Source organism: Lissotriton vulgaris, chromosome 12 (genome assembly GCF_964263255.1).
Source record: "Lissotriton vulgaris chromosome 12, aLisVul1.2, whole genome shotgun sequence".
NCBI classification, from domain to species: Eukaryota; Metazoa; Chordata; class Amphibia; order Caudata; family Salamandridae; genus Lissotriton; species Lissotriton vulgaris.
Genome location: NC_141700.1, coordinates 611,499,220 through 611,517,906, shown reverse-complemented (window position 1 = coordinate 611,517,906; position 18,687 = coordinate 611,499,220). Strand labels below are relative to the sequence as shown.

The window sequence follows — 18,687 nt, the reverse complement described above, 5'->3', positions numbered from 1 at the left end:
GTAGAGTGGACTTCCAAGAGTATGAGGAACTGAAGGAGCAGCTTCTTGCGAAGGAGCAGCTCCTGCAGCAGATGCACGTCCAGCTGAGAGATGCCATCCACAGCCATGAATTATCGAGGGTAGAGGTATGTACTGTGAAATGAAGCCACACACTGCTTGTTGTGATGGCTTCAATGGGCTACTTATGGTTGCCACGTGACAGTGCAGCTCCCAGAGACATCAAGGAAGCATATAAGGTGGAATGTGTTATAAAAAAAAAAGGCATTAACTGTTGTAGTTGCAGGCACTCTGTGTCTCAAAGAAAAAAGATGTAGATGCTTTTTGGGTATAAATGCTTAGTCCGCAGGCATCATATTTCCATACAAGATGTCATTTATTCCATTAACGTGATTAAATAGAAACTCGTAGAGTAATGCACTAATGCATGTTAAGTAACATGGCAGCGAAAGGGTGTCTCACTTGCTAATTTCAGGCCTTCAGCGTCCCTGAAATAATTACTGATTGGAGACATTTCATCACTTCCATGAAGGATCAAGCCAGATGGCTTATACAGTTCATGGTCGTTTTCAGGTGGTCGATTGATAAGCTCTTTTTTTTAGTGCTGTTCTTGTCCACATCCACTTCCTAATGCATTTCAGTCCTACCTCATGGAGGGAACAGGGATGTACCTCTGTGAACTCAAATTCTGTTGCTGCCCCCTTTCATTTCCCTTAAGACATCATTGTTGGCTCCCCGCCGGCTCCTTTTATGTTGTTTTTAATGCCTCCCAGCTGTTTGTTATAGGGGCCACCATTTCCTCCTTGCACTCCATCATGTTGTTTCCAGTAATTGTTCACGGTCGTGTCGTGTCTGGTCCATCCGTGATCCCTGCCTTGCTGCCCTACCTAGTATCGGTCTTTATGTCTCGAAGTTCTACTGCTCTCCATCCTAGTTCCCCTTCCTGCCTACCTCTCCATCATGCTGCTTCCTCTCCCTGCACATAACCCTCTCATTAAACCAGTCACGTGTACTTTGCCTATTCGAAGGCAGTGGAGGATGCACGCATGGACCGCAGACGAGTTATAATCGGCAAAACATGTGTTTAGATGTCTGCATTGTTTTTACTCTAGCCCAGTAAAAAGGTAACCCTGTATTCTTAGGAACCTGGCCATGATATGTAGTCATGTCCAGCAACAATGGTTCCTTCAGAGTAACTTATACATGTATTTAACAGTTCTTACAGGATGACTAAAAGTATGCCCAGAATTAAGCATTTACAAGAAGATAAATAATTACAAAACACAGTAAATAAGATTCAACAGTTGGCGTACTTTGTGGATTATATGTATTAAATTATTTAAACAGTACATAAAAAGTGTTCATTTTGGATGCTTGCTTCTACATCTTACAGAACACATCACAGAATATTTCAGAGCTTCGGTGGAAATCAAAGAACTACAAATTCAGAGTCCTCCCTTTAAGACCAGTTCAACTTGGATGTGTTAATCAAGTATATGGCATTGCATAACTCAGGAGAGACAGAGTTATGTTTCCCCATCCTTGGCTGGTTGACTCACAAAAACCTCCACAAAATGGAAGGAAATTAGCCTTCTTGAGGTGACATGTCGCCATCTCATTCTAACCTTTGGTAAACCAATGATAGGATTTTGTTACTCTCTCTCTCTACACAAGGGGGTGTTCCTATTTATATTACAAAGGACTCACAACAACTAGGGTTAGCAGTTGCATGCTTCTTTGATCCTCACCGAGATACAGTCTGTATATGGGTGGCTCAACCTTGATAGTCAGCAGAGCACTTTGTGTGCTATTGTGGAGGGGTCTATATAAAAAATTGCCTAAGGGTATCTCTTCTGTGTGTCCGCAGTTTATTCTGGGGTCCTTTGACAAGGTTAAAAACGAAGGGCGATGCTATGGGAGTATACAGAGGACTTCAGCATCTATGGCATTGCGTGTTTGAGTCATATCATTTTGGTTAGTGGTTAAATGGCTTTCTTCAGGACCACACCTTGTATTCTGTAGCTGACCCCACTCAATTCGCTATCTCTTTGATTAATGCACAATTTCTGCAGAAATTAAGCTATGTGTATGTTTCACTCATTGTAGCAGGCAGTGCATACAAACCATACTGGGAACATTCCTCAGTTTCGTATTTAAATAATATTTGTTATGGCCCCTGTAGAGTATTAGAGGGGTGTGCCTTGTAGTCTCTCTTTTGTCAAAGATGCATTCCCGAATGGATACTTATTTGACTCCTCATCTCTGTATGATAAGAGGAACGCTCCTTTGACTAAAGTGTGGCTACAAGGTTTAAAATAAACAGGGACATCCCCTTGGGTAGGCAGAAAGACTAACCACATAGACTGGACTGAGGTAACTTTTTTGTTGATTGTCACTATCAGCAGGGAAGCGGAGTGAACTCACCTAAACTTTTCACTCAATTATGATTATGAAACCATTGATCGTGTTAATTGCATCCTGTTCACGACTTAGGTTTTTAGATTCGAGTTTACACACCAAGTTTCATTGAGCTTCCTACTCGAGAGTCTGGGTTTCTCCATCAATCAAACATTTCATCAGTTTGAATCATAGTAGTTAGATATAGAAAGAATTGTCCTCCGGTCTCTGGTCTTGATACTGTCATGCATATAACAAATTTAATTTGCAAGGCTTCATGTATATCATATTTAGCGGTTTGTGGAAAGCACAAGGGGTGTACAGTTGAGGTGACACTTCGCTAACTGCATGTAGACGTTTTGCTAATTAAGATTAATTGGATGTAAAAATTTAAGTGAGATGCAACAAAAGCCTCATTGACACACAGACCCAACAGCAGTCCGTAAATGTGTCACAAGGCTTTCATAGAAGGCATGAGTATTTAACATATTAATATCCTAATAATTGATTGCCTTCCTTTTGGGAATTTCCATGTCACTTGCTATGGTTGTGTACTGGAGCCAGCTTTTAAATGCACAGTGCATATATCTAGACTATGTATTTTACATCATTGATGTCCAGTTGACGGAGAATCGTGGGCAAATCACAGAGCAGTTGGTTCACCAATATCTCAACCGAATCGGTTTCATTTTTTTATTAGCATTTTTTTGTACAAAAACACAACCAGCATGTCGGCCTTAATCAACACATCCCGCCCATCCTCCCCCCTCCCTCCTTGATTCATCTTTAAAAACAATCCACTCTCTGGTGCCACATACAGCCCCAATCGGTTTGGTCTCTGTCCTTCTCTTATTGCATCACAGGGTCTAGCGGCATCTTTTCTCATGTCTCGTGTATGGAACTTCTGATAGATACATCTGCCAGTGGATTCCTCACCTTGTGAATATCCCCTTGCTTCAGCAACATTCGGAAATTATTTTTGTAGCTTCGCCCCGACGACGTCACAGAGGCACGGCATCACGCGCAACTCCGCTGACGTCACCGACACCATAATAGGCCCGAGCCAGGGTGATGACATCAGTTTCCTTTTTTCTGCGTCGTCAACGCTAACGGTTTTCAAGGGATCGTCTGTAGCTGTACAGTAACTTTGTTTCTTTGTGATTATTCTAGTGTTTCTTTGTCTTCTGTCGGGATGTCTTCGAAGAAGACTGGCTTTAAAGCGTGCAGAGAATTTGGCAAGATGATGTCCATCACCAATCCACATGAGTGCTGTGTTTGGTGCTTGAGCTCCGACCACAATGTCGAGGACTGTTCTTCTTGCAAGAAGATGACTCCAAAGGCTCTTCGTGGGAGGGAAGCAAAACTCCTCGTAGCAAAATTGAAGAGCAAGAAGGGATGCGGGATTACTGCATATGCTATGGTCCTGTCCCAAATTGGGGCATTACTGGAATTCGGTGTACAAACTACTAATCACGATTATCCCTGGACGACCTATGACCACCTGGAATACTGTCTATTAGGACTGGGCACTAGGGACAAAAAGAAGAGCACGATGTCAAGGTTTGTCAACTTGGCCTTGCTCCTAGCTAAGCGGACGGTGACCGCTCGATGGAAATCTACTAGACCTCCGAACCCAGGGGATTGGCACAGTGAGGTAGTGCAGTGGGGGAAAGCTGAGGGGGCTGAGTTACAGCGTGAAGAGTACAGAGGACTAAGAAAGACGCCAATATCACTAGATTGGCAGAAGCTGCTGCTAGACTTTGAAAATGAAAGATCCTCCTTATGAGGAACTCGCGACTTCACCCGCCATGGTGGTATCTAATCGTTTCACAATGTAATGCTGCGATGGCTTACCTGCTGAAAGCACGTAGGACAGGGGCATTTCAGGCTGCACACATTCCTGTAAGCAGGAATCCAAACACACTGCAGTTGCGACAGCACTCAATATTTTTACTAGCTTATACATCAAGCCGACATGTATGTGACATTGACTAAATGCAAGTGTACCAGGGGGAGGGGGGCAGGGGAAATGTAGTGTTGTTATAAAAGTTTAATAATAATACTTCGTTGTGTAAGACACTGTACACATCATCTATGCAAAGTAGGCAAGTGACTATTGATTGAAGTGGGCAACACCGGCAGTGCTGATTGTATATATTACAGTTCATAGATGATGATTTATGTAACGTGCTCAATTCTCAACAGAAAAGAAATACTCCTGTAATTCTCAGATTGATTATCTCATGGATATCTGTATTGTATATTGAACTATGATATGCTTCATAGAGATGTTTTAATTTTTTTCTGCATAACATCAATAAAAACAGTTTAAAAAAAAAAGAAAAAAATTGAAGAGCAAGAAGGAGAAAAGGAGTTCGAAGTCGCGAACTCTGCGTTCGAGGTAGAGGTCTCGTTCGAGGTCGCACTTGGAGTCGTCTTCGGCTCATGCTTCGAGGTCTTCGAGAAAGAAGCACAAGAAGAGGAGCCATGAGTCTCACCATTACTCAGGGAGGACTCGAGTTCAAGGCCGAAGTCGCAGGTGAAGCTACTTCGTAAAGAAGCGGTGGCTTCGGAAGCCCACGACTCAGAGGGTGAGGCTTTGCGTGCGGATTCGCCTGAGTCACCGAAGCAGCAAGCGAATCCTTCTCCGGACCCGTCCCATCCTTCTGGTCAGGAGGATGAAGGTGAGGTGGAGGAAGTTGGAGAAGGTGAGGTTCCGTTGCCTGTGGGTTCGTCGACCCCGGTGCACCAGCCTGAGGAGGGGATCGACATTGAGACAACTCCGCTCCCTCTGGAGCAACCTGGGGGCCCTTATCCAGCCTTTCCGGCTCCAGGTCAGGATCCATCTCAGTTCCTGAATGCCATGTTTGGAGTTGACTCCAGGGCAATGTACCCCTCTGGTGCACCGGTTGGTCCCACGGGTCCATTGGCGTATAACCTGGGTGACCCCCAGGCTTATGCTCCTGCGCCCTTTATACCTTTCATGCCGGCTCTAGCACCGCAGTGGCATTTCCCGGCGCCGCCGAGGCCTTCGACGCCGAATCCATCTACGCCGATTCCATCTACGCCAGTGCCTGCGACTCTGATGCAGAATCCCGTTCGACCTCGGGTTAAGCTGCCTCGCCCGACTTCGGGTTCGACGCCGGCTCAGGCGGAGTCGGTCCTGGATCCGTCGACTTCGTTCATGAAGGAGAGGTCAAGGCGTGAGGCCCAGAGACTTCTGGAGGAAGAAAGGTATCGGGATGCAGACGTGGAGGAAGGGGAGTTACAGGATTCAGAGGATCCTTTTGATGACCTGAGAGAGGCCAGTGGTCTTGAACTGTCTCCTGAGTGGGATTTGGCCTCTGTGTCAGACGTGCCTTCAAAGGATGTGACACCTTATCACGTTGTAATTAAGAAGGCTGCAGACTTGTTAAATATTACTCTGCCCACCGCTGAATACAAGTCTAACATTCTAACTGAGGTCCTTCACTCGCCTTCTTCCGTTATTGAACCAATGCCTCCATTTAATGACGCTTTGGCTGAACAGATTTATGAAGTTTGGAAGAAACCTCTGACAGCTCCTGCTGTTTCAGGGGCTGTTGCGAGGAGGTATAGAGTGGCTCCTGGTGACCCGGATTTCTTGTCAACGCACCCCCTGCCGGAGAGTTTGGTTGTGCAGGCTTCCGGTTCAAAGAAGTCAACAGGTGCTTTTTCGCAGGTTCCTCGGGAAAAGGAGGCAAGGAAACAAGACCAGGCAGCAAAGAAAATCTTTTCATCAGCCATCATGGCGCTAAAGTCTTCAAATGCAACTTGCCTGATGGTTAGATACATCCATGCTTTGATGGATTCCGTCAAACAGTTGGTGCCTAAAATTCCTGAAAACAATAGAAAGGATTTTCAGGAGGTTATTTCTGACACTCAGGCTGCGGCAAGGCAGGTAATCCAGAGTGAGCTGGACACTGCTGATTCAGTGGCGAGAGTGATGGGCTCATCAGTGGTCGCAAGGCGAGCTGCTTGGTTGAAATCTTCAGAATTCTCTGTGGATGTTCAGTCTGCTTTGATGGATTTGCCCTTTGATGGGTCAGGATTGTTTGGTAAAAAGGCTGACGCTGCTTTAGAGCGGTTTAAGGACAGCAGAGCGACGGCAAAGTCTTTGGGCCTTCAGACCAAGGGCTTATTTGGGAAACGATTTAGAGGATTTGGCAGATCTTCCTTTCGGGCCTACAAACAATCGCAGCAGCAGTTGCAGCAGCAGCAGAATACGCTGTACAAGTCATACGGGGGCAGACAGAGCACTCGTCCTAGAGGTCGCCAAGCCTCCTCCTCCTCCTCTTCCCCTTCCCAGCCCCCTGCCACCACAGCGAAGAAGCCCTAGATCCGCCATTCAGGATCATGTGGGCCCAGTGGGGGGCCGGCTTACCCATTTTCTGCGAGATTGGGAATTGATTACATCGGATCTTTACATTCTCAATCTCGTGGAGAATGGGTATGCTCTTCCTTTTCAGGAATTTCCCCCCAATTACCCTCCTTGCCAGGGTTATTGTTCGGAGGACTACCTGTTACTCCTGTAGGAAGAAGTCCTGGCACTGTTCAGAAAAGGTGCGATAGAGGTGGTTCCGGAGCAGGAGAGGCGTCAGGGATGCTACTCCCGGTATTTTCTGATCCCCAAGAAAGATGGCAGACTTCGTCCAATCCTAGATCTCAGGATCTTGAAACTTTACCTGAAGCAGGAGAAGTTCAAGATGCTCACCCTTGCACAGGTTCTTCAGGCGCTGCTGGAAGAGGACTGGATGGTGTCAATCGACTTGCAGGATGCGTATTTTCATATTCCCATCCTGAAGTCACACAGGAAGTATCTCCGTTTCACGGTTGGGTCGCAACACTACCAGTTTGCGACCCTTTTGTGTGGTCTTACTACTGAACCTCGAGTCTTCACCAAGGTGATGGCTGTGGTGGCTGCACACCTCAGAAGGTCGGGGATTCCAGTATTCCCGTATCTGGACGATTGGCTGATCAAAGCAGAATCTCCAGAGATAGTGCTCCATCATCTGCGGGAGACACTCAGCTGTTGCACAGATTGGGTTTTTCGATAAATGTACCCAAATCTCACCTGGTGCCCTTCCAGCGCAACCTGTTCATAGGTGCGGTACTGGACACTACTGTGTGTCGTGCATTCCCTCCTCCTCAAAGGATTCGCGACATACAGGAAATGATTCCTTTATTTTACTGTGGAGCGGTCGTTCCAGTCCTGAAGGTCCTTCGCCTGCTCAGTCTGATGGCTTCTTGCATTCTGTTGGTCAATCATGCACGCTGGCACATGAGGGCACTCCAGTGGTGCCTCCGCAGGCAGTGGTATCAGCACAGCGGAGAGCTCAGGGAGTCAGTCAGGATCTCCAGAGAAACTGCGGCGGATCTGTCTTGGTGGAGCGTGGAAGGCAATTTGTCACAGGAAAGCCTTTTCAACTACCTCCATCGGTGGCCACAGTGATAACGGATGCATCCACTCTAGGGTGGGGTGCTCATCTGGGGGATCTGAAGGTGAAAGATCTTTGGTCTCCAGAGGAAAGGTTGCTTCACATCAACCTTCTAGAATTGCGGGCGATACGTCTGGCGCTCAAGGCCTTCCTCCCTTCCATTCGCGGTCAGTCAGTTCAAGTCCTGCGGACAACATGACCACGATGTGGTATGTCAACAAGCAGGGAGGAGTGGGGTCGTAGTGTCTCTGCAGAGAGGCTCTGCGTCTCTGGTCCTGCGTTCAGGACCATCAGATTTGTCTGATGGCAAATCATCTGGCCGGGGTACTGAACGTTCGTGCAGACAGTCTCAGTCGGCAGTTCTCCGCCGACCACGAGTGGAGGTTCCATCCAGAGGTAGTTTGTCACGTCTTTCGGACGTGGGGAACTCCTCAGGTGGACCTGTTCGCCACTCGCGAGAATGCTCACTGCCCGTCACTCTGCAGCCTCCAGTTTCCGATGCAGGGAGCCTTGGGGGTTGTGTTTCAGTTGAGTTGGGACTCTCAACTCCTTTATGCGTTTCCTCCCATACCCTTGATTCCTCGGGTTCGGAGGAAGATTCACCAAGACCGGGCCCAAGTTATTTTGATCGCCCCGGATTGGCCAAGAAGGGTGTGGTACACAGATCTTCTCCACCTCTCCACATGCCCTCCGCTTTGTCTCCCTCACAGGGCAGATCTCCTCTCCCAGATGGAGGGGCAGGTTCTACACCCCCACCTCCAGACCTTACACCTTCATGCCTGGAGATTGAGCGGGGCAACCTGATTTCCTTTTCTCTCCCACACGATGTGGTGGATGTCATCTTATCGGCCCGGTGTGACTCCACCAAGTCTATTTATTCTTATAGATGGTCTAAATTTGTTGCTTGGTGTGGGGAGAAGTCCGTTGACCCTTTAAGGGCTCGTTTGTCCAATATACTTCAATTTGCACTTTCCTTGGCCCAGCAGGGTTTTGCGGTGGCAACTATCAAAGGTTATTTGTCGGCCTTATCGGCTTTCCTTTGTTTGCCGGAGCAGCCCTCTTTGTTTAAATCTCCTATTGTATTGCGATTTATTAAGGGCCTAACCAATAAATTTCCTCCTACTCCTTTTATTGTTCCTCAATGGGATTTGAACCTTGTTCTTACGTTCCTGATGGGTTCACCTTTTGAACCTTTACACAAATGTCCCTTAAGACTTTTGTCTTTTAAGACTATTTTTCTAGTGGCAATTACCTCGGCAAGGAGGGTAAGTGAGCTTCAGGCTCTTAGTTCAAAGCCCCCATTTTTATCTGTTCATGCTGAAAGAATCGTTCTCAGGACCAGGGTTGCTTTTCTGCCTACAGTCGTAACTCGTTTTCATCTGGGGCAGTCCGTTACTCTCCCTACCTTTTATCCTCCCCCTCACCCTTCCAAGGAGGAGGGGAGACTTCACTGCTTGGACCCTAAGAGGGCGGTGAGCTTTTACCTGGACAGGTCAAGTGAGTTCAGGTTGGATGACCAGCTGTTTGTTGGATTTGCTGGCTGCAGGAAAGGAAGAGCTGTGCACAAGCGCACGCTCTCGAGATGGAATATCCTCTGCATTCAGATCTGCTACTCCTTGGCGGGTAAGGACCCTCCAGAGGGTATAAGAGCTGACTCTACTAGAGCAAAGTCTTCTACTTCTCCTGTGTCTAGGGGTGTGCCTGTTAAGGACATTTGTAGAGCCGCAACTTGGGCCTCCCTTTACACTTTCGCGAAGCATTACTGTTTAGATACCGAAGTGAGGAGGGAGGGCCACTTTGCGCGCGCTGTCCTCCAGGATTTCCTGGTATAGAAGAGTGGACACCCTCCTCCGGGAGTGGGGACTGCTGTGGGACTCTATTCACAAGGTGAGGAATCCACTGGCAGATGTATCTATCAGAAGAACAAGTTACTTACCTTCCTTAACAATTTTTCTGGTAGATACAATATCTGCCTGTGGATTTCTCACTGACCCACCCATTGTCCATTCTTCTATGCCTGAGTTTATTGTAATGTAAATATTTTCATTGTCAAGGAAATGTTTTATTTCAATTGCATTCCTGCATTTGCTTCACACTATGTGTGTTATCTTGACATTTGTGTACTGTGTATATTTCTACTGTCATCGGTCCGTCCTTGTGCCTCGAAGGCACGGAAAAAAGGGCGGAACTGATGTCATCACGCCGGCGTGGGCCTATTATGGTGTCGGTGACGTCAGCGGAGTCGCGCGCGATGCTGTGCCTCTGTGACGTCGTCGCGAAACTACAAAAAGAATTTCCGAATGTTGCTGACGCAAGGGGATATTCACAAAGTGAGGAATCCACAGGCAGATATTGTATCTACCAGAAAAAGCGTTACCGAAGCTAAGTAACTTGTTCTTTGGGGCTGTTATTGGCTCAAAGTCCGCCATCCATTCCATGATATTTGCGCAATTTGCCCCACACTCTCCCGAACGTTTTGGGGCAACCCCTTGCCTTATACGTGACCCTTTCATCCGCCATATAGAGGCCCATAGCCCTTCTCCATTCCTCCAGCTGTGGCAGCGTGGCAGCCCCCCACTTCCTTGCCACATCTCTTAGCCACCACCAAGGCTAGTACGAGAAAGATCAGCTGCGGGCAGGCAAGGTCTATGTCATTAGTCATACCCAATAAATCCAGTTTTGGGTCTAGCGGTAACGTGATCTCCAGTACCTCCCCCAACTCTCTCAGGAGTTCACCCCAGTAGCTTTGAATTTCGAAACATGACCAAATGATATGGAAGAAATCTCCACCCTCTCTTCCACAGCGCAGGCAGTTCGGGTCAGTGGCCCTTCCCATTTTGTGTAGGCGCACTCGGTCCAGGTAAGTCCTATGGAGGACGTTGAATTGGATGACCCGTAAGCAGGACTTTATAGCCACCTCTCTCGGATGCATCAGGACCGTGTTCCAGTCCACCTCGTCCATGTCCCCCACATCTGCCTCCCATTTCCTTTTAAGATTCACTAACCCGTCAAGGAAGTTATTCATCACCGTTCTATATTGTCAGGGAGACTGCCCTATTTGGTATGTGCTCCTGCAATAGGCGACCCTCCAATGGTGCATATTCTGGAAGTGTGCCTTTCAATGACTCCTCCGCCTGCCATGCATGCCTCAGCTGTATATACTTAAAATATTGTGTGTTATCTAGTCCATATTCTACCCTAAGGGCCTGAAAGGATTTCAGCCCCCCCCTCTTCATTACATCTCCTACTGTCGACATTCCTATATCATCCTGTCTCTGGAACCCTGTTAGCTTACTCACTTCCCGTAGCCATGCACACCTCCACAACGGCGTCTGTCTCGTCGGCTTTCGTTCCCAGTCTATTCCTTTTGTCGCCCATATCCAAAGGTCTAGTGTAGCTTTAGTTGCTGGAAGCAGTCTAGCTTTCCCCTTGCGCCCATAGAGATAATGGAGAAATGTGCGTTTCTCCACACCGTGCCTTTCCAGTGCATAAGTAGGATGTGTAGCTGGGGCATGTATCCATTCGTTAATGGGCACCAGGTGTTCCGCCCAGTAATAGGCATATTAGGTAATGAGATTCCACCGCTGTATTGATGCCTTTGGAGGGTCGTCAGAGCCACCCAGGGGTGCTTACCCAACCACAAGAAGGCCCTAAGTTCCACGTTAATGTCTCGGAACACCTGCCTCGAGATGGGGTAATATTATTTTGTAGTGCATATAAGTATCTAGGGAGCGTCATCATTTTGAACAAGGCCGCGCGGCCAAAAAGCGTGAGGGGGGAGCATCCTCCACCTGGCCGCATCTTCTGCAAAGTTATTCGAGATTCTTTTAATGTTCCTGTCATAGGAAAGTGTCTTATCTAGTGTCACACATATTCCCAAATATACAAACCCTACCCCTGTCGTCTGCGGCCTTCCCGGTAGATCCGTCCATTCGTCTCGGTCCCTGGGATCATAGAGGATCGACTTATGCCACTTGATTCGATACCCGGCGTGAGCCCCATATCGATACAGTTCTAGGAAGAGAGCCCCTATCGTTGTATCAGGGTGCGTTATATACAGGAGGACATCACCCGCATACAGGGATATCTTCTCCTCTACCGCGTCATTCTGTCCTATTCTGAACCCCCGAATGTCCTTATTTTGTCTGACTGCACATGCCAGGACCTCAATCGTAAGGGCAAAGAGCAGGGGGGACAGGGGGAATCCCTGCCTAGTTCAACCGAATCTGTTTTAGTAGTAAATAGTAAAACCGATAAATATCAATTAAGGATAGAGAGGTGGTGGATTGTAATGCTCCCCGAAGGCATTTAAAAGACAGAAACATGGCAGTGAAAAACATGATGGGGTTCATAATCCAGCCTCTTCGTTGTTTCACAGGGAGGCACAAATAAAAAACAATGTCCTCCCCTTGCGCAACTTTAAATGGTGCTGTGGTAATCCTTGAGTATTGAAGACTTGCAGTAAGTTTGGGAATTTAGGGAAACCTTTTGCAGGCAATATTTGTGCATGCGGAACACTAATAAGGTAATTGAGGATTTATGTAAACCTGAGACATCCCCATAATACTTCTTTTCCCAAATTATGGATGCAGGCAGCTGGCTGTAGGCAGTAGTAAACCCCATGATAAAGCATTCTACGTGATTTGACTAAGGATTCAATGTCCTTGTGAAGACCTTCCACAACATGGGATCCTATATCTTGTGATATGTGCAATGAAACTCAGTAGGCTTTTACTGGCTTACATGTTTACTCCTGAGAAGTCTGTCGTTTTCTCACTAATACTCCCATCTAGAGGTTAAAGACTTTGGGCCAGATGTATCAAGGCTTTTGCGACTCGCAAAGGCTGAAAATCGCAGATTTTCGGCCTTTGCGACTCGCAAACGGACGTTTTGCGATATTTCACATGTATGAAATAATCGCAATTTATTTAATCGCAATTAGTTGCGATTCCTTCTTTTGCATAGCATTTAAGGAATCGCAAATTTTGCGATTCCTTAAATGATATGTATGACACATTTTTGGTGTGCGAATTTGTGTAAAAAAATCGCATTTTACCATCAACTTGTAGTTGGTGGTAAATTGCGATTTTTTACAAAAATGCCCTAATTGACATTTGTAAGGGTGGCATGTGACACTCATACATGCCCATAGGGCATGTATGTGTGCCACATGCACAGACATGTAGATTTGAGGGGTGCAGCAGGGTGTCTTTGAGACACCCCTGCACCCTTCAAATAATTCTCAAATTGCGATTAGCAAATTGCGAATTCGCAATTTGAGAATTACTGCACAATCATTCCTATGGGCCTCCTGGCCCATAGAATTGAATGGGAAAATTATTCCTTAATTGCGATTAGCAATTTGCTAATCGCAATTAAGGAATTTTAAGGAATCGCTAAAAAATTGCAAATTTCTACATACATACCATTTTGCACTTCTCAAATAGCGATTCCTTAACAATCGCTATTAGAGAAGTGCAAAATGGTTTCTTGATACATCTGCCCCATAGATTCTTAGCAGCCATGCCAACTCCATTCAAAATAAATCAGAGAAGTAGGGTTTTATTGCTGAATCTTTCCCTGAGATGCATTTTCGCAAATAGTATTCCCATTGGGTCTTTTAAAGATTCACATGCTTGAATACTTCCCCGTCATCCGACTTTGAATCCCAGTCTGAAGATGGCGAAGTATTCATGCATGTGAATCTATGAAAGACGCCAAGTCTGGAAAACTAGAGTTAATGGTAAGGAATTCATTTCTTCTGTTTCCTTTCCATTCTTTTACCCCAGGAGTCCATATGACCACAGATTAAGAAAAAATACTGTCTTTAACCAGATTTGTTGGCCCCCAAAAGAACTCCTGACACCAAAAGCCTTGGGTACAGATGAGTTACTGGCTCATAACCATTTTGAATCCGCAAGATACTTCAAGTTCAGCTGATCTCTCTAGGTGGTGTCCAAGACAACTGGAAGTGTTAAGAGCTACACTTTACTTGATCTGAATGGTCTAGATTCCTATTGCTTATCCATGTCCCATACTAGCTAGGACATTTTGAGCACAGACCCTTTATAGTCCCCAGATGCTACACATTCTGGTACCTGGCTGTACTTTACCTTGATTGTGATCCATTGATGAGATCGCTTATAGGCAGTATTGAACTTAATCACAGATTCCTAATTTGGAAATCTTGCTCATTCGTGGGATCTTTATTTTATACCGGCTGCTTGTCTGTTTCTTATCGTCCAAAAGCATTGTAAGATCTTTGCAAGACCGACGCTACTGAAGCAAGAATAACATCCTAAAACACCGAATTTGTGTCGAAAGGGCTGCCCTAGCCAGGGCATTCCTGACAGCTTTCCTGGCTATGACTGCCACTTCAATCAAGTTAGTCCAGAACAGAAAAATCGACTAATGTTCCCCAAGAGCTTTGAGAAAAATCCAAGGGCGCCGGGAGGGTGGGTGCAATAGGTTGTTTTTAATTCCAAAGAGAGACCCCTGCTTTTCCCGTCATCACTAGTTATTTCGTTCCCCAAAGCGGTCCCACGTGGAGCTGTATGAGGTCTGCTCCCCCCCAAACTACCAATGACCCCTTAGTCAGCTAACAATCTATTCATGGTCCCTTAGGCCACCCCGGGTGTCCTTCTACAGCTCCTGCCTGAGCCTGTGCTTGGTTTGTTTCACAGGTGCGTTGACGATGCTCCCTAGTTTGTTGGCTTTGACTATTCCCCGGCCCGCGCAGGCGGTGTGTGCGCGCGCGCATGAGGCATGCTCTCTCATTGCGAAAAACTCCGTAAAAATGACACATGAACAGTTTGCAGGGAAGCTTCTTGCTGGTGTCAGCTGATTGCTCATTTGAAGTGCCCTCTCCTGACACCGAAGGACAGCATGTGATAGATTTCAGTTAAACTGCGAGTTTCGGGACCTCCTGCAATGGTTAATGCTAATAGAATGCCCAGAGCCTCCCGCCGGCTATTAATCTATGGGTAATAAAGTTACCGTTTCTTAAGTACACAGAGGTAGAAGGAGAAGAAATACGGTCTCCAATGCCAGATGAATAGTGGGGCTCCCCTCGCCGGTGCCCTTGTAACCTAGGGCATGTAGTGAGGGCTGGCAGCCGACGCTCGCGCACTGTGGGCCGGAGTCCATCAGCTGTGGCGCAGGGCGGCTGATGAATTGGTGAGTAATGTACTACTGAAGTGCATTAGTGGGCTTCAGACAAATGGCGGCCTTCTGCCCAGGCCTTGTAAAGCGCATCACTCACTGCGCACTCGCCTTCCGTCAGCTTCCTGCCAATGGGAACGCGCTGGCGTGAGAGGCTGATTCTGCAGGCTTTGCACAGCCACCCTGCCTGCTTCTTCAGCTCGGTGTCTGCAGACATAGTTGCCCTCAGCAAGGCATGTGCCGGTGTGCTGGCTCTTTCGATAGGCAGAACTCTCCTCATGCACCCTATAAATGCCGTATTATACTGGGTGGCATTCTGCCTACAACTCCCACTCCTCTACCAACACCTCTCGCGTCACACAGCAGCACATACTAGAGAGAAGATTGCACACACAGGCAACACCGCATAACGATGCCACATATGTGGGTATCAACGTGCTAAGAGCAGCAAGCGATCACAACCTGCAATTACTAAACGGAGCACTAAAATACACACAGAGCGCAGTCACATCACATAATTGTGAAGCACCATCCACACCTCATTATGCACTAATATTCGCCACACAGCGCCTGTAGGACAGCATGCATAAAGCCAGAGTTCTGATCACATATCCAAGATCCTTTGTTATTCTGATATCAAAGTTATTTGGACAGCATAGCAGCACCTTCAGGCATGCCTTTCCAAATGCTTCCAGCGCACACCAACGTCTCATTTAATTTTTTGTGAGTTGAGTCGTCATAGGGTGAGTATTTCAGTTGTAATGATTTATGAGGTTTTTGTTGGATGAGAACTGAGAGTTGTAACAAATTGCTTATGCATTTCCGCAGTTAGGGTGCGCATTGCCCTTCAAACACTTCCAGAATATATTGCTAACTGCCTTTTTAGGGCTGGTTAGTTGCAGATACTTCTACCAGCTACTAACACACATATATATCTGTCGGGGGATTGGGTACATGTACTGAGTGAGAAAATGCTAAGAGGGGGGGCCTCTGTTCTGCCCTCCAGTAAAAAAAAGACCCAGAAATAGTGGGTGTTGAATTATTGTATCTGTGTTTTTTGGTCATTACGAGATTAACATTTAGAATGGGGAAATGTTTCTTTGACGATTCTTGCTTGTTGTTCCTCATTTTGGCCAGAGTTTCACCCGGAGGGTCTGAGTAAACTATCCAAACTCGTAGTCAGCGGCCGCCGCAAAAATAAAGAGGGGGGGCGGGGAAATAATAATAATTTAAATAACGTACATGTCGCAGACGGACACCTCTTTGGTTCTCTGTCCTTGCCAGTCACTGCGAAAGCACAGGCTCCCCGACCAATCAAGACGCTGCTCTCATGCTATACCTAGCATTAGTGCTACGCAAACAAATGATGGACGGAATCTGAATAAATCATACATCCACCCCCAGTCAAGCGATCTGGGTTAAATCCATCGTTCTTTTTTCACCATGCCACCCCAGTTTAGACCCAGCCATATGCAAATAAGTCTTGACCCAGTGCCTCATGGGAACAGCCCAAACCGAGCTGCCAAGCCAGGTCCTCCCTGGACCGGACACAAACATCCTGGTATCGGTTTCTGGGTATTACCCTTCGTCAGCCAGACTAGCTTGAATCCAGTGGCACAGTAAGCAAGGGACCCACGTCTGGGCATACCCTTCCCACTTAAGGTGAAAAGTGCTACGCAAACAAATAATGGACGGAATGCTGAATAAATCATACATTCACCACCTGTCTAGATATCTGGGTTAAATCCATCGTTTTTGCACACCTATCATTAGAGCAGCGCCATAATTGGTCTGTACGGCCTGGTCTGCCACTCAGACAGTGCATGGGAGTCGGTGCTGTTTCTCAAACCCGGCTGTGTAACATAGCTGGGTTAGAGAAATAGAAGTGCGCATCTCGGTTTGACCAGCGTAAGCAGGCTGGCCAACCTGGCATGCACACTTTACAGTGCCCATCACTCCTCCCCTTGCCATGACCTGGCCCGCCCGCCCTACACTGACATCGGCTCAGTCAGTCCCAAAAAATAAAATGATGATATTATTGTTTTTTTATTATTATTCTTTTCTTTGACTGACTTCAACCAGTGGGACGACGACGATCCTCCGCCGTCATGGAGGAGCCGCCGCCCCTGCTTGCAGTTTTCTTGCTGGATTTGTAATCCCGCTGGGGGTCAGTAACTTCACTTTGCAGCCCAGCTGGGATTAACGTGCCACTTGCATTCATGATTCATTCACATAACAAAATAACATTCGCTTTTTACAGCACAACTTCAGAAAATGGCATTTAGATCTCTGTCTTCAATGGTAACCTCGGGACCATTTGGAAAGTTCTTCCCAGACTACCAGATGCTCTACAATGCAATACTAATGGTGGATTGTACTCTTGAGAAATGGCAAATATCAATAGCAATGAACTGGACACAGAACCAGTCACCCATCTATGTAAGATCAATCTTGGACCCTTTCACATTGAGACTAGCTTTTAAGACCTGTCTCCTCTTTTCGCAAGCATTTAATATGGGTAGAAACCCAAGTTTGCATTTATGCTCGGTAATCTGTTCCCTTGCTTACTAGCTGGCTGCTGTATGTCATTGCTTTGATGGAGGCATTTTATAATTGAAAATGAATTATGAATGAAAAGGGATATCATCCATCTTTCTGTGGATTCCGTGCTATAAGATTAACCTCCCATTAATAAAAATATCCCAACCATTATTTTGTGAGCTCTTGTGTAGCCGTGGCATCGATATTGGGGTCTAACTAATAATTGTGATGGGAAATTCACTTAATAACCACCTTGTTCATGTTTACCACCATCTAGACATTGCATTCCTATTCAATGGTGTTGTCATATTTTACCCGGGTTTCTAGTAGAACGGAACCACTGGTAGTTGTATGGGGTGGTATTGATGTGCTGTAAGGGTGAATACCATGGACTTCATATACAAAACAAGCATTTACAATGCAATGGTCTCAGCATTTTTAAAGGTAGAGCTATTGGCATTGCTTATGCTTTTTTTTAAAAATCATAAATAAACAGCATTGTCATTTACATTGCCAATAGCTTAATCGTTAAATAAATTGCATTGTCATTTACAATGCCAATAGCTTAATCGCGCGCATATGCATCACCTATTGCATTTACACCCACGCAGAGACACACACACACACACACACGCACATATTCAGAGCCACCAACACAGAGTCATTCACATAGAGCCACCCACACACCGAGCCACCCACACAGAGCCACCTACCAAAAAAATCATCTACACAACCACACACACACACACACACACACCCAGAGCCACACACACACAGGAGAGAAAGCACAGCCAGGGGGCAGGAGAGCAAGCACAGCCAGGGGGCAGGAGAGCAAGCACAGCCAGGGGGCAGGAGAGCAAGCACAGCCAGGGGGCAGGAGAGCAAGCACAGCCAGGGGGCAGGGGAGCAAGCACAGCCAGGGGACAGGGGAGCAAGCACAGCCAGGCGGCAGGAGAGCAAGCACAGCGAGGGGGCAGGAGAGCAAGCACAGCCAGGGGGCAGGAGAGCAAGCACAGCCAGGGGGCAGGAGAGCAAGCACAGCCAGGGGGCAGGAGAGCAAGCACAGCAAGGAGAGCAAGCACCGCCAGGGGAGCAAGCACAGCCAGGGGAGCAAGCACAACCAGGGGAGCAAGCA

General features: G+C 46.8%; 1 protein-coding gene across 1 annotated transcript in view; it reads left to right on the top strand.

Moving 5' to 3' along the window:
* The window catches only part of PMFBP1 (polyamine modulated factor 1 binding protein 1), a 1,903,249-nt gene that overhangs the window by 367,583 nt on the left and 1,516,979 nt on the right, over nt 1-18,687 (top strand). Inside the window, exon 5 of the mRNA XM_086945556.1 lies at nt 5-125. Coding sequence (XP_086801682.1) covers nt 5-125 — 121 coding nt within the window. The remainder of the gene's footprint in view (nt 1-4; nt 126-18,687) is intronic.